The sequence below is a fragment of the Ictalurus furcatus genome, chromosome 7 (genome assembly GCF_023375685.1).
Source record: "Ictalurus furcatus strain D&B chromosome 7, Billie_1.0, whole genome shotgun sequence".
In the NCBI taxonomy this organism is placed as follows: Eukaryota; Metazoa; Chordata; class Actinopteri; order Siluriformes; family Ictaluridae; genus Ictalurus; species Ictalurus furcatus.
The window spans coordinates 31,371,455-31,387,526 of NC_071261.1; the positions used below are offsets into that span (position 1 = coordinate 31,371,455).

At 37.1% G+C, this 16,072-nt stretch overlaps 3 protein-coding genes across 5 annotated transcripts; 1 reads left to right on the forward strand and 2 right to left on the reverse strand.

Moving 5' to 3' along the window:
- Window positions 1-4,079, reverse strand: LOC128610477 (C-type mannose receptor 2-like). Of its 2 annotated transcripts, none has more exons than XM_053629817.1 (6): window positions 3,837-4,079; window positions 2,622-2,660; window positions 2,335-2,540; window positions 1,627-1,816; window positions 544-910; window positions 1-465 (listed from the first exon to the last, which is right to left on the reverse strand). In XM_053629817.1, the coding sequence occupies exons 1-5, from the start codon at window positions 4,057-4,059 to the stop codon at window positions 546-548; spliced, it is 1,023 nt and encodes a 340-aa protein (XP_053485792.1). In that variant the 5' UTR covers window positions 4,060-4,079; the 3' UTR covers window positions 1-465; window positions 544-545. The 2 variants fall into 2 exon arrangements, with proteins under 2 accessions (XP_053485792.1, XP_053485791.1); XM_053629816.1 differs by having other exon boundaries at window positions 2,335-2,543.
- A 1,052-nt stretch (window positions 4,080-5,131) lies between these two features.
- On the reverse strand, window positions 5,132-8,544 carry LOC128610476 (C-type mannose receptor 2-like). 2 transcript variants are annotated; one of them, XM_053629815.1, is made up of 6 exons: window positions 8,268-8,544; window positions 7,051-7,089; window positions 6,764-6,969; window positions 6,056-6,245; window positions 5,297-5,663; window positions 5,132-5,219 (listed from the first exon to the last, which is right to left on the reverse strand). In XM_053629815.1, exons 1-5 carry the CDS (start codon window positions 8,488-8,490, stop codon window positions 5,299-5,301), a joined length of 1,023 nt encoding a protein of 340 aa, XP_053485790.1. In that variant the 5' UTR covers window positions 8,491-8,544; the 3' UTR covers window positions 5,132-5,219; window positions 5,297-5,298. The 2 variants fall into 2 exon arrangements, with proteins under 2 accessions (XP_053485790.1, XP_053485789.1); XM_053629814.1 differs by having other exon boundaries at window positions 6,764-6,972; window positions 8,268-8,542.
- A 2,466-nt stretch (window positions 8,545-11,010) lies between these two features.
- LOC128610473 (tripartite motif-containing protein 16) lies at window positions 11,011-16,058 on the forward strand. Its single transcript, XM_053629810.1, has 6 exons — window positions 11,011-11,793; window positions 12,084-12,179; window positions 12,445-12,675; window positions 13,851-14,010; window positions 14,388-14,447; window positions 15,157-16,058. Exons 1-6 carry the CDS (start codon window positions 11,212-11,214, stop codon window positions 15,675-15,677), a joined length of 1,650 nt encoding a protein of 549 aa, XP_053485785.1. The 5' UTR covers window positions 11,011-11,211; the 3' UTR covers window positions 15,678-16,058.
- Window positions 16,059-16,072: the final 14 nt, after the last annotated feature.

A 16,072-nucleotide genomic window follows, 5' to 3' on the forward strand; every position in this document is an offset into this window, starting at 1 on the left:
CACAGTATCCAGGAAATATATTTATTTTAAAAGACTTAGCAAAGAACATCAGTTTACAAACCAGTAGTGTTGGGGAAACTACTTTGCAACTGAAACATTACAATATACTTCTGGCTTATTGTCTGTAAATAAGCCACAGGCAAACTAATGTTTTGATAAACTAATAATGATACATAAGACCGCTAAACAATGTATTACTGATAATAAAACACATCCCATGTGAACAAAAGGAAAGTCTCACATATTCTAGTTTTTAAACAGAAGCTAACAGTAAAGCTACTAAGAGCTATTTTGAAAGTAAAAGTTTGACCAACACCATAAAGAAACTCAACATTATTGTGAAATTCCTAAATAAATCGTTGTACTTGCATGTCCAAAAAATTAAGTGAAATGATGCTGAGAAAGAAATGTCTGGTCCTGAACTTCGAGGATCCAGCTGAAGTTCATGCGTCCACTTCTAGTAGCCTATAAAAAAAAAAGAACATGAATCAGTTTTATTTCTCTATGAATAATTAAGCAGTGACAAGTGTATAGATCTCTGACCTTCACTGGAAGGTGACACAGATGAAGTAGAGTTCGTGAGTCTGTGGCAGGCTGACCCACTTCTTACTCTCGGACAGAACCGCTCCGGTTCTCTCGACATCACCACAATCTTCCACTCCGGTTCCGTTACCTGGAGCCCAGTTTTGGTAGCAGATCATCTCTCCCTTCACCCAGTACCAGAAGCCCAGAGCGCAGGTGTGACGCAGGCCAATCCACATATCACTGGAGAGATTTTTAGTGACATTTCCCACCCAGTCCTGCATTTCCTGCGAGTCAACAGAAACCAGGTCCACATGATGCTGTCTGCAGTACCTCAGGGCTTCTCGCCAGGTCTTCTTCTCAGTGATCACGGTGAGAGGAGTTCGTTCTGCAAGGAGAGAAGAAATGTGGAAATCATGTAAAAAATTAATAATATTGGATTTGTGGTTTTCCTGTTAAAAAATTATTCATGTAGCATTTTTAATAGTGTCCTTTTTATCTGTAGGTGTTTTCCTTCTTTTTACTCATTTGTTTGTTCCAAATTCAAGCTTCTCATTGATGTGAAATTATTTATTTAATTTTTCTCACACCATTCATACCTAAAATGCAGACTAGAGTGCTTCACAAGGAGATTAAAAACAATTAAAGACATAAGAATCAAGCAGAGACATTATATGAGCAGCAGCAGCAGCAACAACAACAAGAACAACAACAATAATAATATAAATTGGGTGGAGACTAAAGCATTTCTGTACGTTGCTCAGAATAACAGTCACTAAGTGCTATAAATGTAAATATAGAACATCAAGATAAAACATGGGAAAAGCTAAAATAAGAGTAAATAACAGAATAAATTATATAAAATAGTTTGAAAGGAAAGATTTAATTAAATAACCATAAAAATGAGTATAAAAATGTTTTTAACTGCTTTTGCAAAAATCTGTGCTAGCTGCCTGTCTGATCTCGAGACCAGTTTTGGATGCATAAAAAAAACCAGAAAGCTAATTTGCATCTCAGTTCCACCAGCTCCAACTACAAGCTGTTAAAGAGAATTAATTAAAGCTGTACATTAAATCTATTCAAATGTTCTGTTACGTTACTCACTTTTATAGCAGACAAAATGGACAGTGTTATTGCAACCTGCATCATTCCATTTATTATTTGCACTTGCTTCCCAAATTTCCACACAGTTATCAATCCCGTCGTTGTTTGGCTCGTTATTATTCCAGTACCAGTATGAGACTTGAGAATTATCTGACCAGACCCAGGACCTACTGTTAAAAACAATCGAGGACTATGGGAAAAAGTAAATAAGTCATACCATTAGTCATAATTCAGATAATAAAACAGTTTTAAAGAAATAAAAACGTGGTTTTATTGAAATGGTTTAAAATGGATTAAGCAGCTAACAGTTATTCAGCTAATAATGTTTTAATTTATAGTCTGTAAGCACATTTATTTATTTTTTATCACAAGAATCTCAATCTGAAACTTATGAAGTTCTTGAACGGTAGAGTAATAATTCCTTGTTTAGTATAAGCACTAGTTACAGTTTTGAAATGTTAGGTAGAGTGGTTTAAGTTATAAAACCAATATAGAAACATGTTCCTCTGTTTTATTTGAATAGAATTTAGACACATTTGCTAAATGAAAACAGTATCTTACAGACACACATCTGCTATTGCTTTGTGAAGAACAGTGTTGGCTGATCTGTTAAAAGTGGTTAAAGTTATTTAAAGGGAAACATGAAAACAAATATCCTCAGTGTTTAAATAATTCTAATTAAAATAATTCAATAATTAAAATGCGTACATTGCTATCAGTCTGCCTCAGTCCTATCCAGAAATGTTCTGTGCTCCCGTTAAGAGCTTCCTTCACAGCATTCATTTCTTCATCATTCGCAATGGTGGCCAGGTCAGTGTATTTTGCTCTGCAGTATTTCTGAGCATCGGTCCACGTCATTGGTGTGTTCACCACATAAAACTGACGAGATGCACACAAAGCGAGAGCCCACAGTCCTGCTGGGATAGAAATTGCTCATGAGCTGAGTATGTAATGAAACATCCGTTTTACAGATTTTAACAAAAGCTTAAACTGACCCGAGAAAAGCGGAATGAAGTTCACCGCTGAACCCATAACTGCGGAGAACAACAAGGAGGGAAAAATCCAGACATTACATATTAGTACAATTCCTAGAACAAGATCTAACAGCACGTGCACTGTATGTGCAGTTTCAGATGTGTGTAATGGCAATAAGTGGATTTAAATTAAATAAGTTTATACTCAACAATTTCACAATAAAAGACGGACGCTTTATCACTGCTCGTGATTAATGTTATGATTTGGTACAAATTATTCAAAAGCAGTAATTCAATGGATGAGTCCATGTTCCTATTCTAAAGCTCTGATAGCACAAGAGTTCAGTAAGTGACAGTGGATTTCTTCATCGTATATTATATTACTAATGCTGACACACTTGACCTTTTTGTAGCTGTGTGCCTTTTATGTTACAAAACACAAACAAGGTACATGAATAACAACTAAGTAAACACTTAGCTCAATAAATACAAGACAGAGTGCTACGAGAGACAGAACTTAAATACCCATGCTCATTAGACATGTGACGCAGGTGCGTGTGATCTCGTGAGGTGTAGGGGCTGATGGGTAACCTAGTCCTGACAACAAACCTTGCTTAAAAGACTATCACATGTTTATGAGGATGCAAATGAGTCAGCTGCAGTCAACGTTCATGTATCAGTCTTACTGAACAGGCTATTTTTTAACTATGACTATGACAGGTAAAAAATATTTAAGGTACAAATAAGTACAGTGCAGTTATTCACAGGAAGTATTACGTTATCCAAAGCAAGCTGAAAGCAAGGTACAAGAAAAGAAAAGAAAAACATGGGTTTTCAAATAGAATGTACTGGAATGGTCATCTAAATACTTTTTCTTCTGAGTGCTCTCTGAGTGAGCTCTGTCAGTACACTAGAGTCATATTTCTAATTTTAAAAAAAAAAAAATTCAGATTATCTGATTTATTTTCAAATAAGTTAAACAAATTGATTTTAAAAAATTGATAAACTAGTCCAGATAGAAAAATATAAATTTATTGTTGCTACATTCAGGATAAAGTGGATCCTAATAACACTTTCTCAAAACAACAAAACAGAACAAAACAAAAGAGAAAAAAAAAAAAAGAAAACATTACATTTAATAAGTTTCTTTTAGAAGACAAGAAACGTTTCAAAAGAAGAATTGAAATACTAAACTGAAATTTTGAATTTGTAGAGTTAATAGAAGTTATTTCTTACCTGTTAGTGACTGGTGTGAAGGTGCTGTGGTCTGTGTGTCTCTGTCTGGCGTCTGCAGTGTGTCTCTGTCTGGCGTCTGCAGTGTGTCTCTGACTGGCGTCTGCAGTGTGTCTCTGTCTGGCGTCTGCTGTGTTCCGCCTTCTCTGTACCTCAGAATGAGCTTCACTTTTACAAATATTTTTTTGTTCTTCTCATCCCACTTTTTTTCTGTGCTGCTTTCCATAAAGTTCCAAAAACGAAAATGCAAATGAACTAATATACACAGTTCTGCAGTAGATGTGTGCATTATCGGCTACAAAAAGATGATTCCACTTACAAACACCAATGCATTATTTATTCATTAGTCTGAATTATGTCTGTTAAATCCTGTGTAAATAAAATAACATTAGAGTATGAAATGTATTTTTATTCCTCTTTGCATTGCACAGTATCTCTTAGAAATATACACTGGATTTTCCCCTCGTGCTTTCTGTATATTACAATGCATTTCCTGATGTAGTTCTTATCAGTGTTTCTCATCTTGGATGGATTCAAATCTGCAGAGTCTTCTTTTTCCTCTTCAAAACCCCCTTATTAATTTATTCAGATCATTATTAACCCCTTATGGTATGGGCTCTCAGTTATGGGGTCACAATCCAACATTATAGCTGAGATGCAGACCGTAGTTCTATGTCAAAGTGAGGAAAATCACCTGGGATATTTTCATTTTATTGCACGGCTCTTTTATTGAACGAAATAAAACGTACCTGCTTTTTACAGGTAATGTCGGAATAGATTTAGCTTTTCTGTTTGTAAACCATTTTAAAAAGCAGTTAGTGTTACTTTACTGTAAAACATCATCAAATAGAAACAGATACAAAGAGGGCTCACTAAACGACTCTTGGTTCGGTTCATTTCTGGAAATATGTAACTAGCTAGATTTGTCACGCTACACGGGGGACTTCGTGAAAGAATAGCTTGTTACAGGAAAAGCGACATTATTTGGAAATTAGCTCATCTACTGCCATTCTGTTAAAAATGTGCTTAAGCTGGTAGCATTGCTACATGTAGCTAACTAAATCTCAACACTGCAAATCAAAAATATTAATGATACGCTAAACAGCTAAACAATGTATTACTGAATAAAACACATCCCATGTGAACAAAAGGAAAGTCTCACATATTCTAGTTTTTAAACAGAAGCTAACAGTAAAGCTACTAAGAGCTATTTTGAAAGTAAAAGTTTGACCAACACCATAAAGAAACTCAACATTATTGTGAAATTCCTAAATAAATCGTTGTACTTGCATGTCCAAAAAATTAAGTGAAATGATGCTGAGAAAGAAATGTCTGGTCCTGAACTACGAGGATCCAGCTGAAGTTCATGCGTCCACTTCTAGTAGCCTATAAATAAGAAGAACATGAATCAGTTTTATTTCTCTATGAATAATTAAGTAGTGACAAGTGTATAGATCTCTGACCTTCACTGGAAGGTGATACAGATGAAGTAGAGTTCGTGAGTCTGTGGCAGGCTGACCCACTTCTTACTCTCGGACAGAACCGCTCCGGTTCTCTCGACATCACCACAATCTTCCACTCCGGTTCCGTTACCTGGAGCCCAGTCTTGGTAGCAGATCATCTCTCCCTTCACCCAGTACCAGAAGCCCAGAGCGCAGGTGTGACGCAGGCCAATCCACATATCACTGGAGACATTTTTAGTGACTACTTCCACCCAGTCCTGCATTTCCTGCGAGTCAACAGAAACCAGGTCCACATGATGCTGTCTGCAGTACCTCAGGGCTTCTCGCCAGGTCTTCTTCTCAGTGATCACGGTGAGAGGAGTTCGTCCTGCAGCGATAACAACATCAACAATAACAACAACAACAACAACAACAACAACAATAAGAAGAAGAAGAAGAGGAAGAAGAAGAAGAATAAGAATATAAATTGGATGGAGACTAAAGCATTTCTGTAAATTGCTCAGAATAACAGTCACTAAAATAGTTTGAAAGAAAAGATTTAATTAAATAATCATAAAAATGAGTATAAAATGTTTTTAACTGCTTTTGCAAAAATCTGTGCTAGCTGCCTGTCTGATCTCGAGACCAGTTTTGGATGCATAAAAAAAACCAGAAAGCTAATTTGCATCTCAGTTCCACCAGCTCCAACTACAAGCTGTTAAAGAGAATTAATTAAAGCTGTACATTAAATCTATTCAAATGTTCTGTTACGTTACTCACTTTTATAGCAGACAAAATGGACAGTGTTATTGCAACCTGCATCATTCCATTTATTATTTGCACTTGCTTCCCAAATTTCCACACAGTTATCAATCCCGTCGTTGTTTGGCTCGTTATTATTCCAGTACCAGTATGAGACTTGAGAATTATCTGACCAGACCCAGGACCTACTGTTAAAAACAATCGAGGACTATGGGAAAAAGTAAATAAGTCATACCATTAGTCATAATTCAGATAATAAAACAGTTTTAAAGAAATAAAAACGTGGTTTTATTGAAATGGTTTAAAATGGATTAAGCAGCTAACAGTTATTCAGCTAATAATGTTTTAATTTATAGTCTGTAAGCACATTTATTTATTTTTTATCACAAGAATCTCAATCTGAAACTTATGAAGTTCTTGAACGGTAGAGTAATAATTCCTTGTTTAGTATAAGCACTAGTTACAGTTTTGAAATGTTAGGTAGAGTGGTTTAAGTTATAAAACCAATATAGAAACATGTTCCTCTGTTTTATTTGAATAGAATTTAGACACATTTGCTAAATGAAAACAGTATCTTACAGACACACATCTGCTATTGCTTTGTGAAGAACAGTGTTGGCTGATCTGTTAAAAGTGGTTAAAGTTATTTAAAGGGAAACATGAAAACAAATATCCTCAGTGTTTAAATAATTCTAATTAAAATAATTCAATAATTAAAATGCGTACATTGCTATCAGTCTGCCTCAGTCCTATCCAGAATTTTACTGTGCTCCCGTTAAGAGCTTCCTTCACAGCATTCATTTCTTCATCATTCGCAATGGTGGCCAGGTCAGTGTATTTTGCTCTGCAGTATTTCTGAGCATCGGTCCACGTCATTGGTGTGTTCACCACATAAAACTGACGAGATGCACACAAAGCGAGAGCCCACAGTCCTGCTGGGATAGAAATTGCTCATGAGCTGAGTATGTAATGAAACATCCGTTTTACAGATTTTAACAAAAGCTTAAACTGACCCGAGAAAAGCAGAATGAAGTTCACCGCTGAACCCATAACTGCGGAGAACAACAAGGAGGGAAAAATCCAGACATTACATATTAGTACAATTCCTAGAACAAGATCTAACAGCACGTGCACTGTATGTGCAGTTTCAGATGTGTGTAATGGCAATAAGTGGATTTAAATTAAATAAGTTTATACTCAACAATTTCACAATAAAAGACGCACGCTTTTATCACTGCTCGTGATTAATGTTATGATTTGCTACAAATTATTCAAAAGCAGTAATTCAATGGATGAGTCCATGTTCCTATTCTAAAGCTCTGATAGCACAAGAGTTCAGTAAGTGACAGTGGATTTCTTCATCGTATATTATATTACTAATGCTGACACACTTGACCTTTTTGTAGCTGTGTGCCTTTTATGTTACAAAACACAAACAAGGTACATGAATAACAACTAAGTAAACACTTAGCTCAATAAATACAAGACAGAGTGCTACGAGAGACAGAACTTAAATACCCATGCTCATTAGACATGTGACGCAGGTGCGTGTGATCTCGTGAGGTGTAGGGGCTGATGGGTAACCTAGTCCTGACAACAAACCTTGCTTAAAAGACTATCACATGTTTATGAGGATGCAAATGAGTCAGCTGCAGTCAACGTTCATGTATCAGTCTTACTGAACAGGCTATTTTTTAACTATGACTATGACAGGTAAAAAATATTTAAGGTACTAATAAGTACAGTGCAGTTATTCACAGGAAGTATTACGTTATCCAAAGCAAGCTGAAAGCAAGGTACAAGAAAAGAAAAGAAAAACATGGGTTTTCAAATAGAATGTACTGGAATGGTCATCTAAATACTTTTTCTTCTGAGTGCTCTCTGAGTGAGCTCTGTCAGTACACTAGAGTCATATTTCTAATTTAAAAAAAAAAAAAAATTCAGATTATCTGATTTATTTTCAAATAAGTTAAACAAATTGATTTTAAAAAATTGATAAACTAGTCCAGATAGAAAAATATAAATTTATTGTTGCTACATTCAGGATAAAGTGGATCCTAATAACACTTTCTCAAAACAACAAAACAGAACAAAACAAAGAGAAAAAAAAAAGAAAGAAAACATTACATTTAATAAGTTTCTTTTAGAAGACAAGAAACGTTTCAAAAGAAGAATTGAAATACTAAACTGAAATTTTGAATTTGTAGAGTTAATAGAAGTTATTTCTTACCTGTTAGTGACTGGTGTGAAGGTGCTGTGGTCTGTGTGTCTCTGTCTGGCGTCTGCAGTGTGTCTCTGTCTGGCGTCTGCAGTGTGTCTCTGACTGGCGTCTGCAGTGTGTCTCTGTCTGGCGTCTGCTGTGTTCCGCCTTCTCTGTACCTCAGAATGAGCTTCACTTTTACAAATATTTTTTTGTTCTTCTCATCCCACTTTTTTTCTGTGCTGCTTTCCATAAAGTTCCAAAAACGAAAATGCAAATGAACTAATATACACAGTTCTGCAGTAGATGTGTGCATTATCGGCTACAAAAAGATGATTCCACTTACAAACACCAATGCATTATTTATTCATTAGTCTGAATTATGTCTGTTAAATCCTGTGTAAATAAAATAACATTAGAGTATGAAATGTATTTTTATTCCTTTTTGCATTGCACAGTATCTCTTAGAAATATACACTGGATTTTCCCCTCGTGCTTTCTGTATATTACAATGCATTTCCTGATGTAGTTCTTATCAGTGTTTCTCATCTTGGATGGATTCAAATCTGCAGAGTCTTCTTTTTCCTCTTCAAAACCCCCTTATTAATTTATTCAGATCATTATTAACCCCTTATGGTATGGGCTCTCAGTTATGGGGTCACAATCCAACATTATAGCTGAGATGCAGACCGTAGTTCTATGCAAATAAACCAGATCTAAAGAAGATTTCATAATAATTAAAATGGTCATGATTTAGAACCATAATTAAAAGTGAGTGTTGTTATAATTAAAATTTCACTAGCCTTCATCTTCATTCAGTGCATGTAAACTGTCATTGGAATCAAAGTGGCCTTTACACTGAACACTAGAACACTAGAATCACGCAGAACAGCTACAGTATTTAAAACAAAATAACATTGTTTTTCATGGCAGGGTTATGGTTTTAGGCTAGAGACACAGAAAATACAATATTCATGCTAGATTTTATAGTGTATGTCCATAATCTAAGCAGCACATGGGTGATATTTCAGTCCGTAGTTTACTGCAGTAGAGCTGCTCTGGTGTTGGTTAAAATCCAAAATGAATGAAAGTTCTAACTGTTCAGAGCGTAGAAGTGAAACTCTACCTAGATTAACTTAATATCATCATATGCAGTGATAATGCATGTTTATTATATGTACAGATATTTCCACATTATATTAACGAAACCAGAACAAAAATGAAGCAGTATGGCCAGAAGTCCAGTATGTGGACACCTGACCATCACACCCATATCTGGTTCTCCTCCAAACTGTTTCTAAAAAGTTGGAAGAACACAACTGTATAGAATGTCTTTATATACTATCACATTACAATTTCCCTTTACTGGAACCAAGAGACCCAAACCTGTTCCAGCATGAAAACGCCCCTGTACACAAGGCGAGCTCCATTGAGACATGATGTGTTAAGGTTGGAGGAGAAGAATTCGAGTGTAGCTGCACAGAGCCCTGACCTCAACCCCACTGAACACCTCTGGGATGAACTGGAACACACCCTAGACCTCCTCACGCAACATCAGTACCTCAATTCACTTGTATCAGGTGAGTGTACAGGGTAAACACAAAGGTTTAAAATGACCATGAGTATATTTTATCAGGAGTTCAGCTGACAATCTCTGCTCTAAAACTGTTCAGTGTACGTTATTTATTCTGACCTGCATGTTGACTATGAAGACCAGGAGTCTCAGACTGAGGCGTCACTACACTGTTTTATCCTGGATGCTGTTATCTCAGGTACGTTTTTGAAATTTGTGATTAAAATCTATTGCCGCAACTCCCTCATCATTTTTTCCTGTTTTTACTTTTCCTGTTGTTTTGTAGACTTTATTAACTTTCCTTGGAGATTTACAATAAACTCCATACATTTTAGAGCTATATCATCTTTAGAAACAAAAACATCAGCAAAGTTATGTAGGAATCTGCGTAGGAAACATTTTAACTGGCATTTAGCTAAAAAGAGAAAAACTCTTTAGAAAAAGAGTGCAGTTAAATATAATTGTACAGTTGTATAGTTTTATTTATGCTTTCTGATAGGAAAACTGCCTGTAAATTTTAAGAGTTTCTCCTGGGGAACAACGGAGGAACCTTTAAGAGTTCTCAATTTGAAGAGTGCATGCTTGGAGGCCAGACATGTTCACGTTCAGTCTTTGAAACACATAGTCGAATGAACAAACTTCCTGTTTATGAAAAGGGAACTGGCTTCCTGATCAGCCTCACTGTGTCTGTGATTTTGTGTTTGAGATTCATTAAAATATTAATAATTTACACTGATAATAGACTCATACACTGAACTAATAAACTTCATTACATTTAACACATCAACAAGCAGCAATGCAGCGGCTCCTTCCTGTCATGCTACTAGTGACATTATCGGACAGCTGGGATGTTTATCTCGGTAGCATGTATCGCTAGTTTTTGCAGAAACACAATTTTATCAGGAAGTAAAAACAAATTGGGAAGGGTTCTACCAGGTTACTTGTAGTCAGCAGTTAAGGGAAATCACATAAGGATCACAGCCTAGTCTATACAGTAGACTTAGTGAAAGTACCATTTATTCTCTTTTAAGGTAATGTGACTTATCCAGCTCATTAGTAAATATAATAAATGTGTGAGCTACAGCAGTCTGTATTCGAGCAGTATGCAGTCTTACAGGCAGAGCACACACACAGTGGATATTTGTGGTAACTTCCCTGTCCTTTGTTGGGACACACACCCTCCCATTTCCTCTCGCCCTCCCTCTCTCTCTTAACCACTCCTTTTCACTTCAGCAGAAGTGAAACTAAAACTCCTCCGTCCTTGTGTGTGTGTGTGTAACTGAGTTAGCTGTCTGAAAATTTGGAGTTTTTTTCTTTCTTTCTTCTTTTTACCCTTTTGGTTGACATTACAACCCAGATTTTATGTCACACGTCTTTTCTTTTTGAACTGACCAAAGTAAAATGGCGGAGACGAATATTTTAGGACTTCAGGATCAGTTCAGCTGTCCAATCTGTCTGGATCTACTCAAGGATCCAGTGACTATTCTCTGTGGACACACTTTCTGTATGGTGTGTATTAATGGCTGCTGGGATCAGGAGGATCAGAAGGGAGTCTATAGCTGTCCTCAGTGTAAAGAAACCTTCACTCCAAGACCTGTTGTGAGTAAAAACACTGTTCTGGCTGAACTAATGGAGAAACTAATGATAGAACACCAAGCTAGACGTCCTACTCAGTGTTCCACTGTAACTGAAGAGTGTGATTTCTGCACTGGGAGAAAATCCAAAGCCATCAAGTCCTGTCTGGTGTGTCTGGCCTCTTTCTGTGAAACTCACCTCCAGCCTCACTATGAATCTCCTGCCTTTAAGAAGCACAAGCTGGTGGAAGCCTCCAGACGACTCCAGGAGCAGATCTGCTCTCAGCATGACAAACTGCTGGAGGTTTACTGTCACACTGATCAGCAGTGTATCTGCATGTTGTGTATGTTAGATACACATAAAGGACATGATACAGTATCAGGTGCAGAAGCAAGCGCTGAGAAAAAGGTAAAAAAAAAAATAAAAAAAATAATAATAATTAAAACCAACCAACCAAAAGTTAGACATTCAAGGTTCAGCCATGCAGTAAACAGTAGCAAGACTTCACAAAGAGTGCTATCTAACAGGCAGTTTAAGCCGAGAAACAAAATGGAGGACAAATTGCTGTACAGGCATTTCAGAACTCTGGCAAGGTTGCCCTCTTGTGGTCATAGGGAGGACTGTTCCATCCTGTCTCCTAGATGTTTAACACCCACCACACTGGAATTGGCTGAGTTCTGAGTTTTGTCTTTATCTAGAAGCAGCTGTTGAAGACACAGAGAAAATGTCAGCAGAGAATCTTGGATAGAGAGAAGGAGCATCAGGAGCTATCAGAAGCTGTGGAGTTTTATGAGGTGAGTTTAGATTTCATTGGAAGAACAACCCTGCTTTAGGATCAGTCAGGATTCTCCATCAATCACAATCTACCAGCCAATCATTTTCTGAAAGCAGTCAGAAATTGCTGTTTCGACATAATTCTTATTCAAATTGAGAAGTCAATATGTTTCTTTAGTCAATTATACTAATAATGATTAATATGTACCTGTTTACAGAGTTAATTCTTACAGGGCGAGCTGCTTTAGCTTTCCTTCCTCTCTTTGTCTTTGCGTCTCCTAACAGCGCTCTGCACAAAAAGCAGTTCAGGAAAGTGAGAGGATCTTTACGGAGCTGATCAGATCCATCGAGAGAAGACGTTGTGAGGTGACAGAGCTGATCAGAGCTCAGGAGAAAGCTGCAGTGAGTCGAGCTGAAGAAGTCATGAAGCAGCTGGAGCAGGAGATTGCAGAGCTGAAGAGGAGAGACTCTGAGCTGGAGGTGCTTTCACACACGGATCCCATCCATTTCCTCCAGGTAACATTACGAATTCTGCAGTCTGATTGGTCAGATGGTGTTTTCTATAAAAGCAGCTCTGACAATAGCGTAGCTGCATATCACAGGTGTATATGAATCTGATCATTATGCTACATCATTGTTCATTTGAGTCTCCAGTGTCAGCACTTCGGTACAGTCTGGACGTGTTCCTCAACAAGAGTCTTTTCTGTCTTATTACCTTCAAGAGAAACATGATCTGTTATTTTTAATAGATAAAATCTTGTAATGGTTGGAAGATTGCGGTTGTGTAAGAGGAATAAAACAGTTCAGAGCAGACTGTTAAACTAAAACTCTTGGGGTGGGAACAGTAACTCCACTCCATGTTGTATTATTCATAATATTCCATACACATTGTCTACACTGCACTTACACATACCCGCACAGTATATCCAAAAGTATTGGAACAGCAAGGCCAATATTTTCTGTTTTTGCTATACACTGAACTCATTTGGGTTTGAGATCACGAGATGAATATGAGACGTCAGAGCAGAATTTCAGCTTTCGTTCCCTCATATTTTCATCTAGATGTGTTAAAAAACTTAGACCATGGCACCTTTTTATTTGAACCCACCCATTTTTCAAGTGATCAAAAATATTAGAACAGGTGTTTCTTTTGCCAATTTTTGCGCCCTGTTAGTAGCACTAAATGTCTACTCTTGGTTTGAGCCCTGGGATTCACCTGTGAAGACTGCATTTGTTGTTAAAAAGGATAAACAATGAGGAAGGACAGAGAGCTGTCTATGGGAGAAAAGCAAGTCATTTTGAAGAAAAGAGGGAAAACCTGTCAGAGCCATTGCACAAGAACGGGGTATAGCCATTACCAATATTTAGACTGTCCTGAAAAAGAAAGAATGCACCAACAACCAGACATCAAACAGGTCAGCCAATGAAAAAAGCAGCAGTTGATGACAGAAACATTGTGAGAGCTGTAAAGAAAAACCCCAAAATAACAGTCAGTGACATCAGCAACAACCTCCACAGGGCAGGGGTGAAGGTATCACAATCTACCTTTGGAAGAAGACTTAGAGAGCAGAAATATAGAGGCCATACCACAAGATGCAAACCACTCATCTGGAACTATATATATATGTACAATTGATACCTTATATTATTATGTAGAATATAGTATATAATTTCTTTGGTTTTCATTGTAGAGTTTCCCCTCTCTTTTGGACATTCCTGGATCTGCAGACGTACACTCCATCGAGCTCAGTCCTTTCCTCTCTCTTGAGGATGTAACAGCGTTTGTGTCTCAACTGAGGGACAAAGTGGAAAAGTTCTGCTATCAGGAGTTCAGAATGGTATCAAATGCAGGTAAATCACTGGAAAGTTCTGGAGAGAATTTTGAGAGCTCCATGCACTAGGATAAGTAATATTTCTGACTTGGGTGTTTATGGACTACTGAGGTTGATCTGACTACTTGGTTTGATCAATGGCTTTTGAAAAGTATATATTCTTAAGTCAAAAGGTTCTTCAAAGGTCCTTTGGATGGGTCATGGTTCGACTTTCTAAAGGATTTCTATGTGGAGTGTTTTTCTCTAAGGTAAACAGGGTTCTATGTAGAAACTGTGAATGTTCTCCCAGAAGAAAAAGCTGAAAGTCCTTTAAAGGGTGTGAAATTTAATATAAAGCATACTTAAATAATGATCATTACTATACTGTAATTTAGTTTACTTTTGTTCCTCTTGCAGTAAAAGAAATCCAGATTATTCCTCTTCCTGAACCCAAAAGCAGAGAAGAGTTCCTACAGTGTAAGTTTCTTTCTTCAACACACCACAAACACATACTCTGTACATGTTATTAAGTGCACAGGAACAATGGGATTCTAGGGCCCGTATGTGTATTTATTTAATTTAAGGTTTACATGGTTTTAAATGATAAGATTGGGTGTCTTTTATCTTTTAGTAGAGTTGCATCTAAATAATCGTTTGGCTAAAAAGCTCTAAATATTCCCACCAGATGCCAATCAATCAGTAAATCCCCTGCACGGTCACAGCAAAGGTCATTTACTTTTAATAACACCAACAAAACTCCATAAAAGGTGAATCCCACAGAGAACTGAAACCGATAAAATGACAACTAAACGGCGAAAGAGCGCCCCCTAAGCATGACTTCCTCCTTTTATAGCATGCCAATACTTTTGTCCTAATTTAACGGCTAGTCCTTTTCTCTTAATTTATGGCTTATTTTGGAACTTTAACATGAAATGACCGGTTTTCCACAAAATGTTCATTAAATTGGCGTGTGTAATGGAAATAAAGTGATTTGATCCGAGTCTCCTTATACCTAAATTTACACTAAACTCAGGTGCGAAACAGAACAAACGAATTTTATTTCTGAAACAACTGGACATTCATGACTACCACCTTTCCTGTGTGAATGATCCTGCAAATGATTTAGGAATAAATTAGTTTGTATCCAGTTTGATAAATGAGGCCCGTTGTGTTTCATCTCCATCAGATTCCTGCCAGTTCACACTGGACCCGGACACGGTAAATAAACACCTCTGTCTGTCTGAGAGGAACACAGTGGTGACCTGCAGTGAAACAGCACAATCCTATTCTGTTCATCCAGACAGATTTGACTATTATCTCCAGGTGTTGTGTACAGAGAGTGTGTGTGGACGCTGTTACTGGGAGGTTGAATGGAGCGGACATCATGGCGTTTCTATAGCAGTGTCGTATAAAAACATCAGCAGGAAAGGAAAAGGTACTGAATGTTTGTTTGGCCGAAACGATCAGTCCTGGAGATTGTTTTGCTATCCCTCCTGCTACTCGTTCAAACACATTAAAAAAGAAATTAAAATCCCAGTAATGCCCAGCTCCTCTAGAATAGGAGTGTATGTGGATCACAGGGCAGGAACTCTGTCCTTCTACAGCGTCTCGGACACGATGAAGCTCCTCCACAGAGTTCACACCATGTTCACTCAGCCTCTTTACCCCGGGTTTGTGGTTTGTAAAGGATCAGCTATTAAACTGTAATCATCAGAGACATTTATGAAATAAATTGTTTATCTAGAATGGATGCGAAATCGTTAACTTTGAAGAACAATTATTGTTTTTCATTGTAGTTATTCTTACTTCTTGATATTATCAGTATTGTATGGAATTTATCTTTCAGACTTACTGGGGCCTTTTAATCATTTCTCAAGATCCATGTGTTAATGAAAACCTCCTCATTGGACATATATTGTGTGCAGGACTGTGTTTGCAGGGCTAAAGAGACAGTGTTATCTTTGCGCTGACCTGGAATGGGATGTTCAACAAGCACATAAGGACGTGATGGTCAGGCGTCCACATACTTTTGGCCATATAGTGTAATTCTGATATGTAAAAAAAAAAGATTAAAAACCATAAACAGTGTATCTGGTTACTTT